Source organism: Lethenteron reissneri, chromosome 44, assembly GCF_015708825.2.
Source record: "Lethenteron reissneri isolate LAM-NWPU_2019-01 chromosome 44, ASM1570882v1, whole genome shotgun sequence".
NCBI lineage: Eukaryota > Metazoa > Chordata > Hyperoartia > Petromyzontiformes > Petromyzontidae > Lethenteron > Lethenteron reissneri.
Genome location: NC_083822.1, coordinates 11,890,806 through 11,916,994, shown reverse-complemented (window position 1 = coordinate 11,916,994; position 26,189 = coordinate 11,890,806). Strand labels below are relative to the sequence as shown.

The 26,189-nt window shown below is 53.8% G+C and overlaps 1 protein-coding gene and 1 pseudogene across 1 annotated transcript in view; one reads left to right on the top strand and one right to left on the bottom strand.

Moving 5' to 3' along the window:
- Positions 1 to 1,417: 1,417 nt before the first annotated feature.
- On the top strand, positions 1,418 to 17,660 carry LOC133353666 (stannin-like; annotated as a pseudogene).
- A 2,466-nt stretch (positions 17,661 to 20,126) lies between these two features.
- Positions 20,127 to 26,189, bottom strand: part of TXNDC11 (thioredoxin domain containing 11) — a 43,628-nt gene continuing 37,565 nt past the window's right edge. The window contains exons 12-13 of the mRNA XM_061570088.1: positions 24,324 to 24,486; positions 20,127 to 22,177 (exon numbers count right to left, since the gene is read on the bottom strand). Of these exons, the coding sequence (XP_061426072.1) occupies positions 21,437 to 22,177; positions 24,324 to 24,486 (904 nt within the window). The 3' untranslated portion in view covers positions 20,127 to 21,436. The remainder of the gene's footprint in view (positions 22,178 to 24,323; positions 24,487 to 26,189) is intronic.

The following is a 26,189-nucleotide window of genomic DNA, read 5'->3' as shown; positions in this document are numbered from 1 at the left end:
TTGTCCACCCGACACAGCCACGTGACGAACCTCTCCCTAGAACAAGGAGAGGAATCGGTGACAGCGTTTGCCTTTGCAGCAGCAGCAGCAACCTTTTGGAACAACTTCGTTTCCTCCCTTAACACCGTTAACATCTTCTTTCAAATAAATACCCCGAAGCAGGAGATGAGTGCTGGTCACACGGAGGCCACATTTGCAAATGTCACTTTGATCCTTTACCTGTGGAGTTATCGATAGTTTGAGTGTTCATGTGCCATACTGCTGTGTGGTGTTGTCTCAGTGTGGTCTGGGGCTGTGTTGTTGTTGTTGTGTTTTGCTGCCTTGCCTAATCTTGATTAATCCAACTTATGTAATCAATTAATCCATTACTTATTTACATTTGGTGACTTGCTGATCATTTTCTAGATGTTGCACTCCCAGCGTTGTCTGTACTGCTTGCCGTTGTGACTTTCTGACCCGTGCCCCCCCACGGGACATGTGTGACAAAGAGCTTCACAGATCTTCGGATTCCTCCTCCTGCAGTCTCAAAACCCATGCTTCTAGATTTGAAGCTTTCGTGACTGCAAGGATTCATACTCTTAGGGTGTTTTCGGTAAAGTCACGTAGGTAATTTTTTTAAATTAATTAATGAAAATAAATAAATTACATCACGACGTTTCGGAAGCAACACAAGCCTCCGTCATCAGGTGTAACTGCTCCAGTAAAATTACACGCTGCAGTAATTTGCTTCCGAAACGTCGTGATTTAATTTAGCTATTTTCATTTATTATTATTTAATTTTATAATTATTATTTTACCTACGTGACTTTACTGAAAAAAACTGAGTAAAAAACCCATCCTGACCCCCCATTGTGAAAGGGGGGGGGGGGGTTCACGGGGTACGCCCCCAATTCTCACCCCTCCCCCTGATCACGTGACCCGCGCCCCCTCCCCCTCCACGCCGCGTCACGTGATCACCCCCCCCCGCCTCGCGCTTTCCCAACCGAGGGGGATGGGGGGGGGCTGTATCGATTCCCGATTGCAGCTCCGGTTAAGTAATCGAGCAATGGGGAATCAACATAGCCGACGATTTAATTCCGTGAATGTTACATCGATAATAGCTGCTCCGTCGTCGCGAACTAGTGACGGACGTGCGGGCGTTGTGTGTGGAATGCAGAAGAATCGATCGTTAACCCGCGCGACGCAGCGCTGCAGGGCGCGTGCACACGCGAACGCGAGAATCGAACGCAGCACTAAACGGCGCGTGCGAATCGATTCCTTCCCTCGTCACTTGTCGCGAGGGGTATGGTGATAGGGATGGTGTGTGTGGGGGGGAGGGGTTGGGGTTGGCCAGTGCGCATGCGCGGCAGCGACCTGCTACGTCACGCGTCGGGGTCTATATAAGGGAGGCGAGACTCAGGCCCGCCCACTACCACCACAGAGCCGGCGGTGGAGCGCGTAGTCGAGAGCGAGTAGCGAGCGAGGCTTTAAAGATCGAGGGGGGCGAGCGAGGTGCGGCTGAGTCGAGGCTTGAACGGGGGGGGGGCCCTCTCCTCTCCTCTTGCTGTGCCACCGCAGCGGCCGTAAGGGCCATCGGTGAGAGAAGAAACAAGAACAACTAAGAATCGTCTTCGGATCGCGCGTGGAAGTCACCGAGGCGGCGACTGCTGCTGCTGCTGCCCTCCGCCAAGAGAAACAAAAGAGTCGACGAGGACGAGGTGGGTAGCGCTATGGCAGCGGTGGTCGCAAGTGGCGGACCCTCATGGTCCTTTAACTGCTGCGGTGTCTTCACAGACTCCGACTCTGTCTCGAGTCTGTGGAGCCGATGGCCGCTTCGAGTTAGAGCCGTGGGCCCAGCTGATTGGGGATGGCGACGGACGCGGTGAACGTGTGTGTGTTGGGTGTGTGTGATGTGTGTAGTGTGTGGGGTGTGTGTGGTGTGATGTGTGTCGTGTGGTGTGTGTGTGATGTGTGTGTGTGTGGGGTGTGTGTGTAGTGTGATGTGTGATGTGTGTAGTGTGGTGTGTGTGGTGTGGTGTGTGTGGTGTGTGTGTGATGTGTATGTGGTGTGTGTGATTGTATACTTGTGATGCGGTGTGTGTGGTGCAGTGTGTGTGATGTGTGTTTTGTGCAGTGTGTGGTGCGTTGTGTGTGGTGCAGTGTGTGGTGTGTGTGGGGGGCGTCTGTGGTTGGTGTGTGTGTGTGGTGTGTGTGTGGTGCGTGGTGCAGTGTGTGATTCAGTGTGTGGTCCTTCATCCAGCAGTGTATCGATCGCAGCCGATTCCGATCGCCGGCGCGCTCTTGCAGCGGCGCCGTGGTCGTCGCCATTGAGAAAATCGTCGCGATGTTTTATTATTCAGGCTGCAGGAATCCCATGAGCTACACACGATCTTTGTATTAGTTGTCCAGTAGAGACCCCTTGAGTCATCACCACCGTCTTCACTGTTACGCATCTCTTAATAATTTCTCGACTTCTCCCATATCATCTCTCACATATCACCATCTTCCACTCATCTCCGATTCATCATCACCATCACCCACTCATTATCATCAGCTCATACATCATCACCATCTCACATCATCATCTCTCACACATCATCATCATGTGTCACTCATCATCATCTCTCATCATCATCATCTCTCACACTCATCATCATCATCTCACTCATCATCATCATCTCACTCATCATCATCATCATCTCACACATCATCATCTCACACATCATCATCTCACACATCATCTCTCACTCATCATCATTATCATCTCTCATCATCATCATCTCTCACTCATCATCATCATCATCATCTCACTCATCACCATCTCACACATCATCATCTCTCATCATCATCATCTCTCACTCATCATCATCATCTCTCATTCATCATCATCTCTCACTCATCATCTCACACTCTTCATCATCATCTCACACTCATCATCATCATCTCACACATCACCATCTCACACTCATCATCATTTCTCACACATCACCATCTCCCACTCATCATCATTTCACACATCACTATCTCACACATCATCTGTCACACATCATCATCTGTCACACATCATTATCATCTCTCACTCATCATCATCTCACACTCAATCATCTCTCACACATAATCTCTCACTCATCATCTTCCACTCATCTCTCACTAATCATCTCCCACTCATCATCTCCCATGCGCCATCCTCGTCGCTTCGTCTCTCGGCTGTGAGACGCGGGACATCTCGTGGCTTAAACGAAGGCGGCTCACAGTGGCCACGTGGGTGTCTCCTCCTCGTTTCGCTGGGAGAGAAGAGATCCATCTGTGCGGCGCTCGCTTGGATTTAAAAGATTCCGTCACGTAATATCATTCGTTAGTCGCTCCCCTCATTTGGAGATCGACTGGCCCCTGCCGTAGGAATGTGGAATTCCATACCCGTGGGCCTGGTTGAGTGGTTGCACATGACTTGATTAAAGCAATACATTTAAATGTGTAACCAGGTGATAGAGCTCTATCGTTCATCACTACAGAATTACTACTACTACGACACGTGTGTGCCAAGGAGACGGTAGTGGGTGCGTGGTTAGTGAGACTGGCCCAGCCGTGACGATGTCCCCTTGCATTGCTGTGAGCCAGCGGCTCTGCAAGGACTCCACTGCGGCTCGTGAAAAATATTGAGTTTTTTTGACCGAATTTGAAAAAGTCTCTTTGTTATGTTGGTTGCCGATTTCTGACCATGGGAGTCCAGTTTACCATGGGAGTCCAGTTCACCATGGGAGTCCAGTTCACCATGGGAGTCCAGTTTACCATGGGAATCCAGTTCACCATGGGAGTCCAGTTCACCATGGGAGTCCAGTTCATCATGGGAGGCCAGTTTACCATGGGAGGCCAGTTTACCATGGGAGGCCAGTTTACCATGGGAGGCCAGTTTACCATGGGAGGCCAGTTTACCATGGGAGGCCAGTTTACCATGGGAGGCCAGTTTACCATGGGAGGCCAGTTCACCATGGGAGACCATGGGAGTCCAGTTCACCATGGGAGGCCAGTTTACCATGGGAGGCCAGTTTACCATGGGAGGCCAGTTTACCATGGGAGTCCATGGGAGTCCAGTTCACCATGGGAGTCCAGTTCACCATGGGAGTCCAGTTCACCATGGGAGTCCAGTTCACCATGGGAGTCCAGTTCACCATGGGAGTCCAGTTCACCATGGGAGGCCAGTTTACCATGGGAGGCCAGTTTACCATGGGAGGCCAGTTTACCATGGGAGGCCAGTTTACCATGGGAGGCCAGTTTACCATGGGAGGCCAGTTTACCATGGGAGGCCAGTTCACCATGGGAGACCAGTTTACCATGGGCAGGCGTTGGCAACCTGCGGCTCATTAAGGACTACTTCGTGACATTGTTTATTAATTATTTTTTAAGGAGCACCACCTTCTCATTCACATGGCATTGCGGCTGATGAAATATTGAGTGTTTTGGGCACATTCGAAACAAAATGTCTCTCTTTTGTTGCCGACCGTTGCTGTGAGCGAACGCCCGGCGCAGCAGTAGGCACATTGCTGATGCTGCTGCTGCTGCTGCGTGTGTGTGTGAAGCGCGATGCTGGGGGTCGTCGTGGGATGAGGGCGCACGCCAAGTCATGAGAGATTCGCACAAAAACCGCGAGAGAACGTGAGATGTGCTGGCAGGTCTCACCCCTACCACTACACCCACGTTGATGTTACTCCATAGCATCGGCAGTGCATTCATGTGCACAGTTTCAGAAAACGTGAAATATAAAAATGCTGTGCAGCAGACCGAGCGTGGTGAAATTTGGTCGATTAACCCCCCCCCCCCCCCTGCCACGACCCGCATTGCCCCTGGGAAGCACTCATCCAGCAGTGGATTGACGAGGGGCACTGCTAATAGTTGTAGGGAAACTGCGTGCACCCACACATGTGCTGAGCTTGTTAATTGTGCGATTTGATTTGGGTTTTTATCTCAAGACCGATGCGTAAAACACATTAACCGTAAATATTACGCAGTGTGATCCACTGGGTAAAAATAAATAAAAAACTCTACTACCGTCAGACATGATAATTGGTTCTTTACCCTTCTATCTGGCAACAAAACTGACACCTTTTTGCAAGGAGTCATGTTTGCATAGACCGCAATACCTGCAGTCATAATACAAACAAAAGAACATAACTCTGATAATGTGCACTGTCCTTGAAGTTGATTGGTCCACACCCGAGACAGCTTTCCTTCGAGCCTAGTCTCATATGGGTTGGACCAGATGACGCCAAAAGGCGTCATCTGGTCCAACCCATATGATTGTAGATTATTCCATCGGGGCAAAGTGCTCCTAAACAAATATATCCCTGAACCAGTGGTAAATATTTTCCACGTTCCCGTGGCGGGCACCACGGCACCAAGTGGTACCAGCTATATAACTCGACCCCTGCACCAGGTTCTAGAATTCGCAACCTTTCCGTTAGCGCTTTGCCGGGCGCCAGACCATGCCTGTCTGCCCCATGCCGGTGCTGCTGCAGGCGCCCCTCTGCGGTAAGTGGTAAGCTTGTCACTACACGGCCGTGCCAATGCTCTGTGTGTGTGACACCTAAATGTGCCCCCCCTCAAGACAAGTGACATCCGTGGAACATGTCGTACCGGAGTACGCATCGCAATCGCCATCACCCCGTCGCGTAAAACCCGCGCTCGATAAATTAGCATCGCAGGGAGCAGTGATTGGGCCGACTCGTGGGAACGCATTTGCAAACGGACGCCGCGACCCCTCCATTCGGTCGTTACGCACCACGGTCAGGGCATTTATTTTCACATCTCCCCTGATCTTGTTGGCGATGGTCTCCCGTTACGGATCCAAGCCTTTGACGCCTGCCCGACATGTGGTTTTAAGTCGATACATCTCCCCCAGCGCCACCCCCTTACCCAGTGATGTGGCACTTAAAAAAAGCCCCACTAAGCTATATATCTTTTTCAGAAGCGACCTGGCACAAAACGACAGCTTGAAGAAGTGGCTTATGGTGTGGAAATTTATAGCGGCCAAATACTCTAAACGCTTGTTTATTATAAATGTGGAGGGAAAAATCCATGGTGGCATTTGTCTTTTCTACTGGCCTCACCGTTTTAACGTTGTCCAACGCTCAGCGGCACGGTGAAATTAGCCAAAGCGTCAGCAAACTCCATCTGAACAATAAGCTTGGCCGTACACAACACGGCAGCCACAAATGCCTGGCATTGCCGCACTCGGTGTAAATTACGTTCGCTGGGTAAATGTGATAATTTTGATAAACGTGGGGAAACATTATTAGTTGCGGGAATCATTTAAGCAGTGTGGGAGGTGGCGGGGGGGGGGGGTGTGACACCACTCGTGTGCATTGTAAACATAAGGCCCTGGGAAACAAATTGTCGAACAAATTGTCAGATGGATAATTATTGAATCCCAAAAAGCTGATATCCATTTGTATGTATGTTGAACTTCTTTCGCACCGTACGTAGCCACCCGTGCTAATCGGAGGTGCGGGGGAAGAACAACTTACTAAACACAAAACGCGGTTCTAAAGAAATTAGTTTTTAGTCTACATGATATAAAAGTGGATCGCTCTAGTGGCTTGCTGATATCAGAAGAGCGTTCCAGATGGCTGCAGAAGCTCATCTGAAAGTGTGATGCAGTGACTAAATATGTCTCAATACCTTCGTCTGAATGGCCTTTTCCATGTTATGCTGATTTGACGCCAGGGTGATTAATTATATTTATATAATGAAATACCGTATCCTTGTACCTATATTATACCTTGTTGAATGTATACATTATTGTATTGGTATTGGGCTCTAATTTCTATTTAAATCAAAATGGCCGCAACAACCTGCTAGAAAATTTGCCGCATTGCCAGAGATTGAGAGATTGGCACAGTTTTGGCAGAAAAATGCGACTCGCCAAAAAACAACAACAACCGAAGACCCCTTTTTCTCGCGCAAAAATCTGCCCAGCAGTGCGAGATGGTAACGTGGCGTTGATGCTCAACTGCGTGACCATCCCCATCGATTGCTGTCGGTGTCTTCCCCGTGAGATGTGCCCCCCTCGCAGTCCACTCGTGTCCAAGGGCCACGCGGTGCGGCCAGTCCCTCTGAGACATCCGCACTCGCTCTGATATGGTCGCAGTCGCCCTGAAACGTCCACAGTCTCCCTGAGACGTTTTCCGTCTCTCTGAGAAGTCTGCTGTCGCCGTGAGGTGTTTGCAGTCGCCCTGAGACATTTTCAGTCGCTCCAAGACTTTGGCAATGCGCCCTGCGACTGGCGAACGGTGCAGTGACCCCGGGTCGTGTTTGAGTGGCTTCCTCTCAAGGGGCAGCCCGACCTGCACCATGCAAAAAAATAAGAATTAATTATTTACAGGCGTCTGTCAGCCCCAGTGCTGGGTGAAGGCCTCCCGCGCACACAATGGAGCTCATCATGTGTGTTGTTTGACCACGATTCACGCTGGTGAGTTCGTTGGTGAGCGGAGAGGCCCGGGACTGGTTCAGATACCACTCGCCACCAATGCTAGGCAGTGGCTAGGAGTCAAACTGGCTGCCAGGTTTGTTTTGCGTCGCATTAACTACTACAAAGACAAACATCCCCGTGTAGCTTGAGCAGGCTTTTGGGGAAAGTGCTGTTAGCGTGCACCTATGAAGGCCAGCACGGCACACAAGGGGGTGGTTTGCTAACACCATGCCCCGCCGCCTTTGTCTCCCGAGTGGCGATGTTTACACACCGCACCAGATACTCATTTGAGGCCAAAAAAAGCCTCGGAATCACGGGTCGGTTCAGATAATCGTCACCGGTGTATGGCCGTCAGCAGGCATCTAACTCTGGTCACTGGGTTCGTAGCGCAGGGCATATACACATACACATGCATGTGCACATACTTGTGCGTACACACACACACTCTCGTTGCTGTGGGACCCCAGAGTGTGCTTGGAGACCACACAAGGAACGAGTGGGCCCTGTCATGGCCCTGCGGGTTTGTGGTTTGTCGTAGCTGCTGCTGCCGCCGCCGCCGATTCCGACAAGCGTCGCGGTTCCCAGCTCGAGTCAACGCCCTGTCACACAAACAGCAGCCCAACCTCTGTGGCGCATCCCGCAGGAAGTAGCGAGCGAGTGAGCGAGCGCGGAGTGGCCCATTAATTACGATGCGCGCGGGCGTGCTGCTTGCGCGCGTCAATGGCAGACGGACGTGCCTGTGTTGTGGAATGCTTCAGCCGAGGGGACCAGAGAGCGGGCGGCCTGGGAGAATGGCGGCCGCGGTCGATGGATGCCGTTTTTCACCGGCAGCCGGCCACGACCGCTGGCTCCGAGGAGCGTGCGGCCCCTCCAGTCTGTTAAGGCTATACGGGGGATCTTTGTTGAACTTCATTCGCACCGTACATAGCCGACTGCACTAATCGGAGGCGGGGGGGGGGAAAGGATAACAAGCTAATCGCAAAATGCAGTTCTAAAGAAATTAGTGTTCAATCTCGATTTAAAGGTGCATAGCTCCAGTGGCTTGCTAATGCAAGGCAGGGGAGGGAGGGAGCACATGTGCAACACTTTCTCACTGTGTCCCTGTTGTAGCATTAAGCATCTGATGGTTGCTGAATAATAATAATTTAGTATCAGGTGTTTTTTTTATTTCACAGCAAACCCAGCTGAGGAATGTGTATTTATATATATCATCTTATGGTTGTGAAGAAAATGTTCTTTTTGTTGTTGTCCTAAAAGAGTTGACAACGATCGAGTGTGGACGTTCCTGTGAGTAATTGAGTCTTCTACAACACGTCTCGTAAGCCGCTGCTCCCAAAGGAAGGGGGGGGGTGGGACGTGCAACGAGCATTGGACGAGAGGGGGAGGGGGGAGGAACAGTGGTTAGCGCACAGCACTGTGAACTTGGCGACACGGGTTCGACTCCCGGCCAGTGGCTAGCGATGTCTCTTCTTGAGAACTGCTTTTTGTGTTTAGTTTGATGTACTCCCCCCCGAAACCTCCGATAAGCATGGTTGGCTACGTACGGCGCGAAAGAAGTTCTACATGCACGAGTCAATGCTGGCCCTTTAGGAATCGGAATCTTTATTCGAACCGGCGGAATCCGATCCGCTGCAAAGCTCCTTTTCACTGACCGGCACAATGAAGTATGGTCAAGCGACGCACAAATTCCCGACGTTACACTGAGGCCTCCGTATAGCAATGGATCGACGAAAGGGGCTGCGTGTGATCATTTTTTTTGTTTTACGCGGCAGCGGGCTGCGTCGAGGCTCGTGTTGCGCTTGGCGGTGGTGCCCGTGGGCGCCTGCTGTTGAGTGACAGCCCGCTGCGGCTCACCGACACGGGGGGGAGGGGGCTGGGGGGGCCCGGCCCGATCCGGTTTCGCTGACCGGAGCCGCGCCGTGTGGCCGACTCGGCTCTGTGGCGAAACGGCTCCAAGCCCCTTTCCCGCAAGCCAAACGCGACGTTTAGACGCCGCGCGCGTCGGCGGTTTTTCGAAGGGGGAAGGCCGCGCTTGGTCTGGAGTTCGTGCACCTGAGGTGGATTAATGGCGGCGGGTTCGCCGTTTGTCCCCCCCCCCCCCTCCAGCGAAGTGCCGTTTTGTGGCCTTTTTCTCTTGGTGACGTGAAGATGTTCCTATTCGGAACGCTCATGGCGAGCGGTGGACCCATCCTGTGTCGTGAAAATCGGCCCCCTGAAGAGGTCTACTTCTGAAGTCGCTTGCCCCCCCCCCATTCCTCCGGTCCGCACCGTTTTAGTGTGCTCCCCGCGAGCATTCGCCTTGCATCAATCTGACCGCAATGTTTTCTTTAGATGGTCGGCATGAGCCGGGAGTAATTGGAAAGTAACGGTCACTTAGAAGCCGGTTTAATCGCAGGCGGCTGAAACCGAAGTTGGAAGCTCGGATCTGGGCGGCGACCGCTCCACCTCAAACCCCAGAGCCGGCCGGCCACTTTCCTCTCTCTCGTCCGCCTGAGCAGTGAAGATGCCGCTTGTGCCGCGTGAGCTTGCCGCAGAAGACCGCGCGTGCTCGCTTGATGCCGCGTTAATGCGGTCCATACCCTCTCATCCCGATTGCGCTCTGAAAGCGGCGTGTGACGTGAATAAATAAAGCTTTTGTAATTCCCACTCGTTAAAATGCCGTGCCACTGGATGAACGGTGCCGGCACGCTGGCCGTGCTCCAGGCTCGATGGGCCTCTGGTCTAAATAAATGGCCGTGGGCGACAGCTGCGGCGTTACGGGATGCAAACTGAGCCTTTGTCCACCCCCATCTCTATCCCAGTGAAATGCTCTGCATTCTTTCTGCTGGTTTGGGGTGTTTGAAGTTGGGGGGGGGGGGGGGTTAAGTCCCTGGTGTGGGCAGCTTCCTCTTTGCAGAACAGATGCAGCTTTTTTCCCCGTGCGACCAGAACTGGTGATGGGATCTCATCTCTGCGCGAGTTGAGTAATTTAATCGCAGTTACAGATAGTGTACCCAGATAAAGAAGAAAAGTCACGGGACGTTTAAAAGCCGACATTTTAAGATTACCAGCTTGCATACCGTTTGTTGTAAACTGCACGTAAAGAATTGCAGAAAGGCAATTTAATAAATGCGGGACAATTTTTATCCGTTTAAATCAATGCGGCTGCAGTGCAGTGGCACCTACTGCATTCAAGCATCATGGTTAGGGCAGCTCGCCTACGTCAATAAGACGTACGTCCGTGATGCCGTGGACTTATTAACGCGACTTGCGGCAATTTCTTCGTAACATAATTTGCGTAGTAACAAGGTGAACGTGTTGCGATCATCCGCAGCTAGAAATGTCACGCTTCGGAAATAATTGCTTGCGGCCGTGCAGTCTTATCTGCAGTTGGGGTGCCGTTGTGCTCGTGAATAATCACGATCTCGGCATGCGGTGGTTGCGAATCGTCCCACCGCTCGCTCGGCGGAGAGACGAGATGGCCGTGCATTGCACAGTGGTGTATTTAACAGCGGTGTATTGAAGTAACCCACGAACAGTTGAAGTTAAATTTTGTGGGCGCTTAATTAACATGCACCGCGGTCCTCTGCCGGGGATAATCATTTGACGTTTCCTGCCATGCTGGAATGAATGCATTGATTGCATTCCTTCACTGGCGGCAGCGAGAGGCCATTTAAAAATTCATCTCTCTGCCGGGGGAGTCCGTGCACTGCAGGAGCGTTGCGCGTTACTACGCTGCAATAAACGCGAAGTGCTTGAAAATGAAGGCGGCACAAGCCGTACGCGTATTCAACCTCCTAGATGGTCTCATTAGGGTGCGTTTACAGCGGTTCTAAATGTCCACAAGAAGTAATCCTACACGGGCCTCTTACTGCTCTTGCCTCTCTATCTTTAGAGACTGATGCCGCTGCCCGCCCAAGGGCACCCGTGCGTCACGTAGGACCCATCGCATGGTGCACAGTGCGCGCGGCTCACCCCAGCACGCCTCTGCGTGTACGCTTGCACACGCGCAAACTTGCGTGTACCAAGTGCGGAAGCAATTCCACGTACATAATGACGACAAATTACAATCCCGTACACGCTACAGACATTGGCATAACCCCCTTTGGAGAATATCCAGTGGCGCATTTGCATCGTGTGTGTGTACGATTCTACAGTGTGAACACGCTTCCACGAGCTGTTGTGGGGGTGCAGTCGTCGTTCTGCATGTCAGCACGAACGCGAAGCCGTGCACGTCGCTCGCAAGCGATTGCCGCCTCTTGAGCTGCGGTATCGTTGACCGTGGGATGTGACGACCTCTGACCCCTCCCGGTCACTGTCACGTACCCATCCGCACGTGAGGTGTCACTCCCGTCAATTGTGCTCCCAACGAATGTTGAGCTTGGGGCGAGGTAATTGAATAATTTAGCGTTTGGATCGTTGTAAATGGGTAGCGCTTTGGCTGCTATCAACAGCAGCAAGATTGAATATTCTCAGCCCTTTGAATACGGAGACGCTTGGCGCCCTGCACTGACCAGCGCGTGGTGACGCACGGGCAAGTCGCCACGACGATCCGCACGGCGAGCAGAGGGGGTCGGCTCTCATCCAGCAGCGGATCGACGCGCGAGCCGTAACGCGCGTGGACACACCGCACAGTTCCCCCACCCCTCCTCCATTTGTGTGCCTCGCTCGTCAGCCGGCGCTCGCCGTGCTTGGGTGCGACGCCCCCCGCGGGGGATGAATGCCGCAGAATGCCCCAGCGGCGCGTTGCGAGTTGTTGCGCGGGCAGCATCCGCTCGTGTCTGCTGATGAAACAAGGATCTCATTGTGCGCCGTTCACAGCGTTTGCTGGTTTTGCCTGTTCAGTGCGGAATGGTTGCAGAGCTTCGCTGCGGCGTCAGGAGTGGGGGGGGGAGAAAACAAAACGAACCAACTCTCGACGAGTAGCGACACGGCCGCCCCCCTCCCCAGAACGGTCCCGACGCGATAAATCTAATTGAGGGGCGTGAAAAAAACCCACCGCTACACTTAGTTGTGGCTGTAATTTATTCGCAATTATGTATCTTGCCATTGGAGAATTGGTTTTGCTTGTCAACTCGGTCGTCCGCTCGGCGGCGCAAGGAAGATGCACGTGGGGGGTGAGGGTGGGGGGGGGTGCTCGCTTGTCAGTGAGGTCCGAGCCGCGAGATTTCCCTTGGAGGGTGCAGGAGGGAGAAGTGTTCTCGCAGAGTTGTGCAACGCGTGTCCCCCCAGCGAGACGATGCAGCTCAACGCCGGCAGCGTTGCGTCAGCGCCCCCCCCACCACCTCCCGCGTGTGGCGTCGCTTCATTTGCGCAACGCCATTTTCGGACCCGATGAAGAACGTGAGGCTGCCTGAGCCAAGGCAGACACGTTTCCGGGACATTTTATCTCTCCCAAAGAGGTCCGCTTGTGGGTACGATAGATCGGAGAGAATTAAAAATGGTAAAAGTCCAACATTTTAAATGTATTTGCAGTTATTGCTTTGCAATACGTGTTTCCATAAAACGGAGATAAAGTTGTCCCAGTTGTGCAATGGGTTGGTGCTCATTTCGATCTGCCACATTCTTCAATGCGCACGCCCCATTATCCCTGGCTGTCAAAGTGGCCTTCCTGCTCTGGCAGGTAATCATGAAGTCTCATTTCCTACTGACATCGAGCGATCTGGGCAGCAAATCCCTGACAGAGAACACTGCGGTGTGGCGGTGCGTCACTGTTTGAGCCCGGCTCCCCCCCCCCCCCCCCCCCGCTTCTCATGACGTCAACTCGCTACTTGCGAACCCGTTTAACCATGGGCGGCTGTAACACGGATTTAAAAGTCGATTCTCGGCGGTGTCCGGCTTGGCACAGTCCTCAGTCCTCTGAGGCACCTCCCAGGCCTCTTTATCTCCCTTCTGTTTAGAATTTTATCTTCTGGAAGCGTGCCGTGCCGTTCGAATTGTTTGTCGCAGCAAGAAATGCATGACGGCGAAATAAAAGATTACGAGAGGAATGCTTGGTTCATGGCCCCTCGCCGTTGTCAAACGTAGAGGAATGCTGACCGGAGGATATTCTTTCGGGCAAAACCGTTGGAGGCAAACTTAAACGGAGCGTGTTATTATTAATGTCTGCATGTTCTTGTCGTCCGTATACTTTAATATTTTACCACTAGTTGGCTCCCGGTTGTGCTATTGCAACCAAAGAAATGAGATGAAGTAGTCGGTCCTTCCGAAGCCACTATTTTTGGCAAAGGCCACACTTAACTGACCCCAGAGGGTCACAGCAGACGTGCGCTGCTGCTGCTGTTAATAAACCGGACCCTTGCACCAACAGCCGGTGATGCTTCATGCCATGCGGCCCTGGCAGAACGCGCCTCGGATTCACGAGTGACCTGCGTGGAGGATGCAATCGGGGCGCCGTGGTAGAGATGTTAACTACCTCGCCTGGTATGCAGGAGGTCGTGGATTCGATCCTGACCCTGACGCCTGCTGTACATTTGGGGTTTGCGTGTTTCTCCCCGTGATCGCGTGGATTTTTCTCCGGGTCCTCCGGATGTTCCCTCCACATTTAGAATCAACGTGCGTTTCTAGTATTTGGCTGCTATACATTTTCCACACGAAAGGCCGCTTCATTGGGCTATCAATTGTGGCTTCTGAAAAAAAGAGCCGCATAGCTCAGCTGGCCTTAGCTAGTAAAATAAAAAAATAGTTTTAATCCCCTAAATGCTCGCAAGCGCGGCGGTGGCAGCCTACCAGTAGTGGCACGGTGAGAGGCGCGCGCCAGGCCAGCCGAGCGGGGACGCGAGCGAGCGGTGCTGCGAAACCGCCCGCGGCGTCTTCACGGGGTGCCTGCGTCGCGTTGCCGGCGATGGGGGGGGGGGGGGGGGGGTTTGAAAATGAAACCAAGTCCAGCCCTCAGTGCAGGAGCTCTCTTCGCAATTAACCCCCAGCCTAGACGCACAAGAAGTCCCCCCCCCCCCCCCAGCGCCGAACTCGAGCCTCTGACCCTGCCATCTGGGCGCCCTGCTGGTGAAGGCGGCCGCCACCACCAAAGCGGCCGCCCCCCCGCCCTTCGCTTGGCGCCGCCGCTTTCGCTCGTCGTTGGGGGCGGATTGAGATCTCTCGCTGCGGTGCACCGCGCCGGCTTCCTGCTCGACTCCCCCGCTGCGGCTGAAGCAGGCCCCCCCATTTCTTTCGTAGTTTATCTTCGTCTCTGGCCTAAAGTGTCGAACGCTGGAAACGTTACGAGAGGGGATAATTTTCCCAAATGATGAGGGCCCGTTTCGATTATCTCGCACGTGATTAAGTTAGCACTCGGCTTCAATTAGCACCTCCGCTACTCAGGCCTGTAGTGGTCATGTGATATTCGGTGGGGGTTGGAGTGGTGGGCGGGGGGGCACTGTTCACGCTGGTATTTTATTATTTTTCTTTAAACGCCGCTTTCTAATCTTCCCCCAGTATATCTCGGTCCTTCGAGTCCCGTCGCCATTACCCTCGTTACTCTGGAGCATCTTGCACGTGTCCACCTCTTGTCGACACCTGTCATCACCCCTCATGTCTGCGTCTCTGGCATCCTCCGACACCTCTCTGTGCCTTGTCTCACACTTGTCGCTCTCATCCATTCTTATCGGATTCGCTCGTCTGTTGACTTCATCTCTCGTATGAAAAGCAATTTAGCTCTGGCTTCCAGCCCTTCGCTCCGATGTTGTTCTGGGTCTGACGCAATGGTAAAATGTGATATTCAGGCCACCCCTTGTAATCACTACCTCTTTAATCCCCGTAAATTATTGAGGCTTGGCAAACAAAAATGCCTCCCAGTCACTGTCGGTTGACAATGTAATCCAACACGGATTGAGTAAAGATGTTTCCAATTGATTATTTAGAATGTGGCGATTTGCATGCGTGTACATATTTAGTTGACCAATCGTGATGTGGCCGAAACCTAAGATGTAGATTGCCGGTCATTCGGGTTTTATACAAAGCAGTGTGGGTTTTGCTCACGCTAATACACCTGTTCCTTGTGGTAGTGGCTGTGGGGGTCATGGAAGTGGTAATTTGGAAGAACTGTCTTATTATTAAACATTTTTAAAAAACATCATTACTGCTGCAAGCCCGATGCCTGCGGTGACAATTCCATTCTTGTGGTTTTTGGGGGTCCAGCCTTGTCCACAAGATGGCGGCTGTTGAATTCCCGACAAGTGGTGCCACTTGTATAAACTCACTTCAAAGCTGATGCGCCGAGTCGGCCCCCAGTGTGAATTTCAACGGGACACTTTCCAATCTCGGTTGAACCTTTGTCCGCAGTGCCACCAGCTCGGGGTGAAGTACGGGACCCCCCAGAACTGCAGCAGCCACGAAACTGCCGCTGCGCCGTCGCCCCCAGTAGTGTCCGCTCGCCGCTCTGCGAGACACCGAAGCCTTTATCCGAGACGCAGGAGCGCCAACTGTGGCAATCTGGGCCTTCGTGCGTTTCGCTTCCCGTTGGTTGACTGTGCCCACCAAGCTTGCTGTTTGTCTGTGCCGGGAGGAGGAGGCCAAGGGAAGGGCCCTCCGCCTCCTGGATTGAAGGGACCCTTCTGGGTTGACCTTGGGGGGGGTGCGTGACGCCGCCCCCCACACTGCTCCCGCACTAAACACGTTGCTGCTGCTGCTGTTGTTGTCGTCGTGCGCAGGCTCGGAGCAAAGAGGAACGAGCGACCGAGGGTCTTGCAACCGAGAAGCGGACGCCCGCGGGAGTCCGTAGCACTCGCACCAGAGAGCCATGACGGTGCTGGACCACAGCCCCACAACGGGCGTCGTGACGGTGATTGTGATCCTCATCGCTGTGGCGGCGCTCGGCACGCTGCTGCTCGGCTGCTGGTGCTGCCTGCGCCTGTGTCCAGCGCGCCGAGCCGGCCGAGGACGAGGAGAGCATCGTGGGCGGCGACGGCGGCTACGTGACGCGCAAGGAGCCCTTCCTGCGGGGGCCGGGGGCCCCGGCGCCCGGAGAGGGCCACGGAGAAGGTCCCCCGCGCTCCGCCTCCAAGACGACGCTCGTCGCCAACGGCGTCAAGAGCTGAAGAGGCCGGATGGGCGATGGGGTGATGTGGGGGGGTGATGGGGTGATGGGGTGATGGGGGGGTGGACTCATGGTTGAGCTGTTGGGGGGGGGAAGCCTCGCAAGGCTGCGAGCAATCGACGAGATCAGAACTGAGAGGGCGCTGTGCATGCCACTCCATCTTGCCTGCGCCTCGCACGCGCGTGTGTACATTTTGACGGGTGCATTTTTATTTGCGTTGGCAGAGGTAGGCGTAGCGCCATGTTGCGGTGGTGTTGGTGTTGCTTGTGGTGTTGTCGTTAGTGTTGATGTTGCTACTAAAAGTGTCGGTGTTCGCATACAAAAAAAAGTGTGTGCCAGTGTTTAATGTCGTTGCCGTAACATTAATAGCGAATAGTCTGTGGGATTTGCACACAAATTGGGCCGAGGTGTATGCGCGACACAGCCTGCGCGCGATGGTCGCCCAGCGGATGGTCCAACGGCTTCTCTTAGCACGTTAACGCTGCGGGGTCGGATGGGAAAAGCCAGCGCGGCTACGCCAATGAGGGGGGGTGGGACTCCAGTGGTTGTAGGCGGTCGCAATGGGACGCGACCTTCACAGGGATCGCAACCGCAGAAGCCCGGACCAGGCTGAGCAACGAGCGCCAGTTTTCCATGATGCCCTTCAGAGCGCAATTGTTGATTTCTTTACAGGGTCTGCGAGGTTTCCGGAGCCAGTGTTGTAAGTCCCTGAGAAACTGACAATTTGTTTTTTTGAATACCACTTGTGAGTGTGCGTAGTAAATGGAAAATAACCGTGCAATCATTTCACATCGTGCTGTGTCGTAAGTAAAAAAAAAATAATGATACTTTTTTTCGTATCTTGTACCGAGCTACCGTCTTTCACAAATGGATTAATGGACAAACACATTTCGGACTATTGATGACGCTGCATGAATTGATCAGGGAAATGAAGCACATGTAAAAGTGCATTCAAGAGAACGAATGTGTCCGGTCCCAGGATGAATCATCGCGAGTCACCCTTAAAATTCCTGTTGATGGTTCAGTTGGCTGTCAGGATGTAGTGTGCAAGAGTGAACTCGTGTACGCTGCTTCACAGTAACCCCCCCCCCTCCCACGTCGATCGCTGCGCCTCCGTGCCGCAGAGAGAAGCAAATACGTTTCGCAGCGCGAGCATCGTCATTGACAAAGTGGGCAGCTGGTGAAATGCGAGGGGGGGGGGGGGAGGAAAAAACAATCGATTTATCTGCAAGGGTAAGGTACGCGCGAGCCTTGTTTGCATTGTCAACCTGCGAAATATTGGTGCGGACTTTCATCGTTTTCATTCTTAATTAGTGCGTGCAGTGCAGGGGGGGGGGGGGTGAAGGCCACCCATTCAGGCCGTGGTCACTGACCCGGCCTTTCAGAGTAGGTCACGGCAGTTGGCTCCGCTGGGCCTCACCGCGAACCCCATCAGGCTGGGTCAGCAACGCGAGGTTATTTTTATGTTCGCTCCTGTGGTATCCCCCCCCCCCACTAACTGTAACGGCCCCGATTTTTTTAATACACAGGCCGCTAACGAGCGTCTCGCCTGACGACTCGGGATCTAAAATGTGAATCGCTCCGACCTTGACCCGCTGGCCACCCCTGCCCCCCCAACCGCCCACTGCAGGGGAGTGGTGGTGCCGCGGTTGTGGTTTGCTTTGCCCTCACGTTTACAACGATAACCATGTGACTGTGAATGGGGGTGGCGGTGGGCCGGCGTCGTCTACCACGACCTCTTCGTCCGCACGTTGCGAGTGCTTTGTGCGAAATTTTTTTTGGAATAAAAAAAATAGGATTTGACCGATGCGATCTGTAGATAAGTTTAGAAATCCGATTCAGATGGGGCAACACCAGGATCTGTAGGCAGGCACGCCCGCCTGCCCACGTGAACCAGCACGCCAGCCTCCTGCTTGCTGAACACCCGGGGTTGCGCTTGGATTCACAGTGGCCCAAGTTTCAGCTGAAACCCGTTTTGCTAATTGGGTAATGTGGGTTGTTTGACCATACTTCACCACGCTGATCAGGGCTGGTTGGTGAGAGTTGGAGAACTGGTTCGGATATCGCCCGTCACTGTCAGCTGTGGCCAGGAACAGAACTCGGGTTGCTGGGATCATGGTGCGGTGCCCGAACAGACAAGAGCCGCCACTGGCATTTAATGTTAAATTCGGCTTTTTATTTCCACTCCCCTCCCACCCCCCATTCACTTGCCCCTCACCCCATTGGCTTCCGTCCTTGGGTCAGCCCACACATTGGTGCCACCTGAGAATGAATGGCACGGCTCAGAAATGTGTGCAGCCTCTGCTCTGGAGGCGTGGCAATGGGAGGCGGCCACTCCTGGCGTTGGTGGGTTGACATTGAAAGTCGCACCTGATGCGAAGAGTGGTTAAGGACGACCACTTGGCATTCACGGAGACTTGTTGCGTACATTCTGTTTGGTCACTTATCTCAAGTAGCTTCGATGGGGGAAAAAATGTGGGTTCTGTTTGAATGCACGCTGTGTTACACCGAGTCCCTGTTGTGCTTCCTGTGAACCTGGATTGGCCTGCGTGGACGCATGCTGGTCGAATCGTTCAATAGAACCTCGTTGCTGGACTGGGATATCATGGGTTTCGGTTTCCAGTCTTAACCAGCGAATTTGAAAGCGGTGCATGTGATGGGCATAAGGTAGCGTATTATAAACTCGTTTTGTTGTAATGAGATCCGTTGTGTGTAAAGAACGAACATTAACCCACGCGGCACGCGCACAGCGTAGAGCTCGAGGTCATTGCTTTTTAAGGTGACTGCTTGGTTGGTTAACAATTCGCAAACTCGCCGCGACTGTATCCGCGGCTAAAGTGGATGTTCAGGGGAAATGCCTGCTTGAGGGCTGCTTGATCCGAGCATCTGTTGTATACAAAATGTGTCTCAGACCCTTCAATGCTTGTAAGTTGTTGTGCATGAAGTTGTCCATGCTGTAGAGATGGGAGTCAAGTCGTAACACTTCGGCACTCGCCATTCAAGTTCTAGTGAACGATTTGTTTGTCACACTTGTGCATGTGTGAGGCAGTCTCGTGATGGCTGCGGGGGGGGGCATGTTATTAGCTGGACGTGTCTCGAATGGAAAAATCACTTTTTGCATGCATGAATCTGTGCATGTTGCTCGCGTAAATAATTGAACGGGGCGGACGAATCTCGAGACTGCCGCACGGTTTCTGGGGACAAATCTGAGTGGATGAATCCGATTTGGGTGGTCGAGCTTGGCTGTGATTGTGTCCGTCCCTGTCGTCCCCGCGAGGAATCTGCCCGGAAGTGGCGTTCAGAAGCCAGCATTTGAAGGGCGGGCGACAGGGGCAGCACTGGAGCTGCTTGACTCCACCTGTGACTTGTCACGTGGCTCGTGTGCAAGTCGTTGTTGTGCTCTGAATGCCGTTGCCGGGGCCATGTGAATGGAGCGTCCACTGAAGACTTTTAGCAATAAAGGGTCACGCGAGACGGAGGCTGGCCATTGCTTTTGAGGCAATGAACTTGTTTTATGATCTGTAATTATGAAATAAAATCCCCAAGTACCGTCAAACTGGCTTGTGTAATTATTTTATTCTGCACAATTCCCTGAATCAACATCTTGGAACCTTGTCCCCTTCTGTAAAGTATGGCTTCGAGTAAGAAGCAGAAAAAAAGTTTTTAAACATCAGGGTGGATTAGCACCACAGGCTGTGGTGTGCAGTTGCAGGAATTGGAGTTAGCAACTAATAGTTGCCCCCAACCCCTTTGACAAAAAGAAAACGGTTTAAACATGAAAAAAAACACCTCCCCATCCTTACTGCAGTGTTTGCCTTTCTCGAAAGATTTTGATAAACAAATCTCGACGACTCAACCTTGGCACGCTGGAGTTGCGTCCTCCTGCGGGGGGTCCCTTAGCTGTGCCACAACTCGCGAGCTGGGCCTTGTGGAATGTTTCCTTCTGCCCCACCCGGCTTGGGGAGGGGGGGGCATGGTGTGGGCCTTGCGTGCCTAACGAGTCAAGCACAGAAGTCCTTCCCCTCGTGTTTACACAGCGAAATTTGCATTTGTAGTGTCAATGAAACTGCATATGCACTACTGGCTGTACAGAGCTGGAGGTGGTACCAGGCAGAATGTGAGTGATTAGGAGGGGTGGGTGGGTAGGTGTGCAGTTGGGGCAGCAGCAGTGATTTGAGGTCAATTGCCATACAGCACAAAGGCAGAGAAACTCTGGAAGGTCTTCAGCTTGGACATCGTTGGCAGGGCGCGGGCAACAGGGGCGTGGGAATTCCAGCAGCAGCAGCAGGAACAACATCCCACCGCTGGGAAGCTCCTGATAATTGCTGGAGCAGAGTTAACGAGGAGAGAGAGGCCCCGCGGGAGATGGCCAGAGTGGTCCATGGAGGATTTGCACACCGGCGTGACGCACCTTGCAATTGATCTGGAATTAAATTGTGAGTCAAGACGGGATATTTGCGTCATGCGTGTGCCCTTTGGGAACTGGTCCACTTGAAGCTGCTTCACTCTGTGTGCATACACAACGAAAACCCCCTGTATAGCCTCAGACTTTTGGGGAAAGTGCTGTTCGCGAGCACCTATCAAGGCACGGCACACTAGCGGGTGGGTGGCCAGCACCACGCCTGACCACCTTTGTCTCCCCAGTGGTGATGTTTACACACCTCACCAGGTACTCATGAGGTTAAGACAGCATAGGGGAGGCCCAGGACCAATTAAGATAATCGTCATTTGCTCATAAAACTGAGGACTTTAAAGAAAATGTATAAATAAAAAACAGTTAAGGCATCCGTTTAATCGGCCACATAAATTAGCATTATGCCCCATCGACTCAATGGGGCCCCTTTCTGTAAATGATCATTACTTCATTACGGCAATGAACAGACGCCAACCCTGTTTGCTAATTACAGACTTCCTGCTGCCGCCACAGAGGAGCAGTTATTCCCCGACCTCGCGCGTGCACTCCGAACCCTTTGACACATTCAAGCGCCGTCCAGTGGCTCGACACTTCTCTGCGCGCTCCCAAAATCCTCAGCGCCGCACTGCCCGGCGGTGTCTCCGTCCATCGAGCCGAGCAAAGACCCACGCCGCTCGCCAGGGTCGCCGTCCCGTGACTCGCAAGCGTCCTGCTCCCCCTGCTCCTCCTGCTGCAGCTGCTGCTCGTGTCGGCTGCGGCAGTGTTCCTGCCGATCTTCTTGCCGATCTTTAATTTCCTGCCAACGCCGTTCGTAATGATTGCGATGTTCGTCCTGCCCACGCGGCACCTGCTGCTGGGGTTTCTGCAGCTCTTTTCGTTGCTGCTGCTGCTGCTGCTGCTGCAGCTGCCGTTGATGCCGCTGGTAATGTTCGTGAAAGTGCTGCCGTTTGTTCTGCCGCCGATCGCCTTCCTGCTGCTGCTGCCGAGCAAGAAGGGCGGTCACCTTCCTCTCCAGGGCGGCGATGTAGAGCTTGAGGACCGAGTTCTCGGCCGACAGGGCCCGCACGGCGCTCTGGAACGCCAGCGCCGCGTCCCCTCCGTGGAGGTCTCCGTGGCCCCGCAGCCCACCCCAGCGTTGCCGCAGCCGCTGCGCCGCCCGGCCCAGGTGGCGCACGTCGCGCCGCAGGCGGCCACGCTCGCGCCGCAGCGCCGACACGCGGCCTCGCAGCTGGGACTCTGTCGCCGCGAGCGCCCGCGCCGACTCGCGCAGGCGCCCGGCCTCGCGCTGCTGCTGGTGCAGCTCGGCCTGCGGGGGGGCGGGGGGGGGGGGGGCGACAACACGGAGAGTCGCGGTTGGAGACGGTCGGACGCCAGATTCCGTGACTGGCACAGGCCGCAGCCCTTGCAAGGACCTCAGGGTGCCCCCGTCTCTCCCCATTCTCATTATTAATGAAGCAAACACTGCGGTTGCCATTCTAAGCGTTGCTGTCTCCCATGTTCTGCAGTGATCGCTCAGCTCGGTGCAATGCGCTGGCCTGTGTGCGTGTGTGTGTTCCATGGTGCGGGGGCGACCTGCAGCCCAAGAAACGACGAAGGCTCTCCCTGCATCTTGGATTGCGTCTTCCTTTTAAGTGGCTGGGGGAGGTTAGGGCTTGGTAATGTCCAGGAGAGCGGCGAGGCTGGGCCACGCACGGTTTGGGAGGCTTTGGGTGCTGCCGCAGAGGTGCCAATGGATTTCAGCGGAGATTTCCTGCTCTGGTGATGTCCTGTTTACAGCACTGAGCCAGTGCTGGAAATTCCACATCCCCTATTATGGCAGAGATGAGTCCATCCACAGGACGATCACTGTCACGATGGCGAGAGGGGCGCCACGGTGGCTAGGAGATGTCAACGACCTCGCCTGGTATACAGGAGGTCCTGGGTTCGATCCCAACCCCCGTTGTATATTCTGAGTTGGCGTGTCTCTCCTCGTTGTAGTTTAGATTTTTCTCCGAGGCCTCCGGTTTTTCCCTCCACATTCAGAATGAACGTGCGTTTGTATTTGGCTGCTATAAACTTCAACATGACAAGCCACTTCGTTGAGCTATCATTTGTGATAGCCAAGTCGCTTCTGAAAAAAGGTAAATAGCTCAGTGGGCCTTACCTGGTGAAATGAAAATGGTTGAGTTTGAGTGTGGTTTTTAGTTTACTTCCCAACAGAGAGCAGTACCTATTTTGTTGACCCAGGAGAGATGATGGGCTGAATTAGTATCCAACCGGAATTTGACGTCGCGACCGGCTCGCTCTTGCCCGTCACACTTACTTACCTGGCCGATTTAAATCCATTGCTACCACCACAGAAGGCCACAGAGACTGTATTGCCAACATCGAATCATGATCCTGGATTGTGGCAACTCATTGAGAATGGAAATGCGGTGAAAAACAGAAGTCACTGGAAAGACAAACGAAGGAATTCCAAAGCCTGAATTTAAATGACAGGGACAGTGCAAAAGGATTAACCTCCCATTGAGCGGAGGATCACTGGGGGTGTAGATATAAGCCCTTGGTCAGAGTACATGGCGGAGAGAGAGATGAAATGGGAGATGGGATCTGGGAAGATCATGAAACATTAATTATCGTGCCACCAAGCCGAGCAGCTTCGGTTCCCCCGTGAGTTGCTCACCTCCTGTTTGCGGTTTCCAAACGGAGCAATTTGAGCCGAGTCTAAACAGCTCGAGGAGAAAGGGGGCGGTGATTTATGCGCACGCAAAAAGAGCCGTGAGCACCGACGGGATAATGGCCGCGCTGATCGCCGCACGCGCAATGGAACAAGAATGGCCTGCGAGGCATTCAGAATAGTGGCACATTGTGAACGCCCCCCCACCCACACCCCCCGCTCGATTAATCAGCCGCCAGCCACAGGGCGCTCGAGGCTGTGAGAAGCTGCCCTGGCCGCACTGCCCTGGCCCCCCGCTGCGCTGCTTCTCGTGTTCATCAGTCACCGAGCGTGCACGATGTCTCGTGGGTCCAGCGCATCATCGGTATTCCATTCGACATGTGCAGAGGCCAAGCCGTGTGCTGGGGAGCGAGGACCAGAGTTTGAGACGCTGCCATGTTGAGGAATCCTAACTTATGACCGACGTCCATGTGGGAGGTCCGCTAGATTACATCCCCGGGGTGTGAGAGGGGGAGCGAGTGAATGAGAGCGAGTGAATGAGAGTGAGTGTGCATGAGTGAGAGAGTGAGTGGTATTTCAAGCTAGTGCTGCGAGCATTGTCGAGTGTAAGTGGCGAGTGCTGTGTGAGCGAGTGAGTGTGAGTGTGGTGCAAGTGAGTGAGCAAGTGCTCCGAGTGGTGGGAGTGAGTGGAGTGAGTGAGTGCGACACGAGTGATAAGAGTGGTGCGAGTGATTGTGGTGCGAGTGGTGAGAGCTGCGAGCTGTGCGTGTGGGAGCTGTGCGTGTGGGGGCCGTGCCTCCTGCTGCTCCTGCTGCTCCTGCTCCTCCTCCCGCTCCCCGCTGGACGTGGAGGCCGCGAGCTGCTCTCGCGCCGCCCCGCTCGCGTGCCGCACCAGGAAGCGGCCGAGCTCGGGCAGCGAGAAGGGCGCCTCGTCCGGGTAGCGCACGCTCATGTCCTTCCTGTGGGGACCACGGCACGGGGAGAGGGGCGTGCCGCGGGGCAAGCGGAAACGGGGAAGGGCAAGGCAGAGAGTAAGGCGGTGGCGGCGGCGATGGAACGGCTCTCGATCGGCCGCCGAGGGGACGTTCGCCGAAAAGCCGAGTTCACTCTCACCCCGTGACCTGCGAATGGAAAACAAGCGCGCCCGCTAACGCGCTCCACGTGACGACTCGCGTGGCGTTGCCCTCGTCGCGCGTTTTGCTCCACAGCTTTTGCCAATTATCTGTAATCACAAACGCGGGCGGGGTTGGCGGGGTTGGCGGGGCAGGCCAGGCCGGGTGGCGAATTGCGCGAGATGCCCACGCTTCACCCCACCCCGAACTCTCCGCCACGTCGAGTCGTGGAGTCCACCATCCCACCCAGTCCCCCCGCCCACCCCTCCCCCAGTGCCCCACTCCCCCGGGCCGCTGTCGACCGCAGGGGAAGTCTGCTATGCGAGAGTTTAGCTGTGGGTTCTGTGGATTGACGTGTTGCCAGCCACTAAACAACAGCTTTTCAACACTTTTTATCCGATTTAGTTTTCCCTACAATAAACACGTGGGAGTAAGCAAAGATTTACGCTCACGTCCGTGTCACGAGTGTGTGTGTGTGTGTCGAGTATGTTTGGGAGCAGACGTTTATGTGCGCGGATATGCAGATTTATGTCTTCTGCATCTACGTGCATGGCCAGGGGCTGATTGTGCCCATCATTCCTTCAGGGTCAATTAAATTCAACATCCGTTGTCTCATGGAGAAACCGGCCTCTGCCATGGTGACGTGGAATTTCGACTGCTGGAGAGGAGTGCTGCTGGAACCTCGTTGGAACACGGCGGCGCCGTGACTCGGTTTGGAACGCGCGGTCAAAACCAGCGGCGAAAATAATTGAAGAGGAGAATATCAAACCAAGTGACGATACAAGGCCCCGCTTCATGCGTGGCGTTCACACTAAAACGCGTGTTTGCTATGACGCGGCTCTTCCATTCGGGAACACTTTCACACAACGCACACCAATATAATGTGGAATGTGCACCGTTATAAACGGAAAAGACGCACCGTTATAACGGGGAGAGAGAGAGACATGCAAACTCCAAATATACAGCAGGCGTCAGGGTCGGGATCAAACCCAAGTCTACGGTAAGTGGCCACACCGAGCAACGGCAACTCGCCGGTGCCAGATCGCAGACCACGCCAAGCGGAAAATACGTCGCTAAATAAATACGTACACGTTGCGCCGTTCTTACAACGCCAGGGTTGTCACGTCAGCAGCACTATGGTTAAGCTTCGTCAACGTATGTATCAATGTACATCGAACTTCTTTCGGACCGTTAGGAGCCAACCATGTGAATCGGAGGTGCGGGGGAAGGGCAACAAACTAGACACACAAAAAGCAGTTCTAAAGAAATTCGTTTTCAATGTAGACGTTGTAAAAGTACATCATCGCTCCAGTGGCGTCCTGCAGCTATGCACTTTTCCTGAATGTTTCCGTCTTCAGTCTACCATCCCCGGCTCGGCGGAAACAAAAACCAAAATCCACGCTGCAAAGAAACCCCCGGAGCCTTCTTCAGCGAGCGAGAGAGGACAGCGCAAACGCCGCTCGTGCGAGTCGTTTGCGCGGTGCGCATTTCACTCGGGCGGGGCGAGCGCGGTGGGCACCGTGATTCACTCGCACGGGACGCACGGCTCC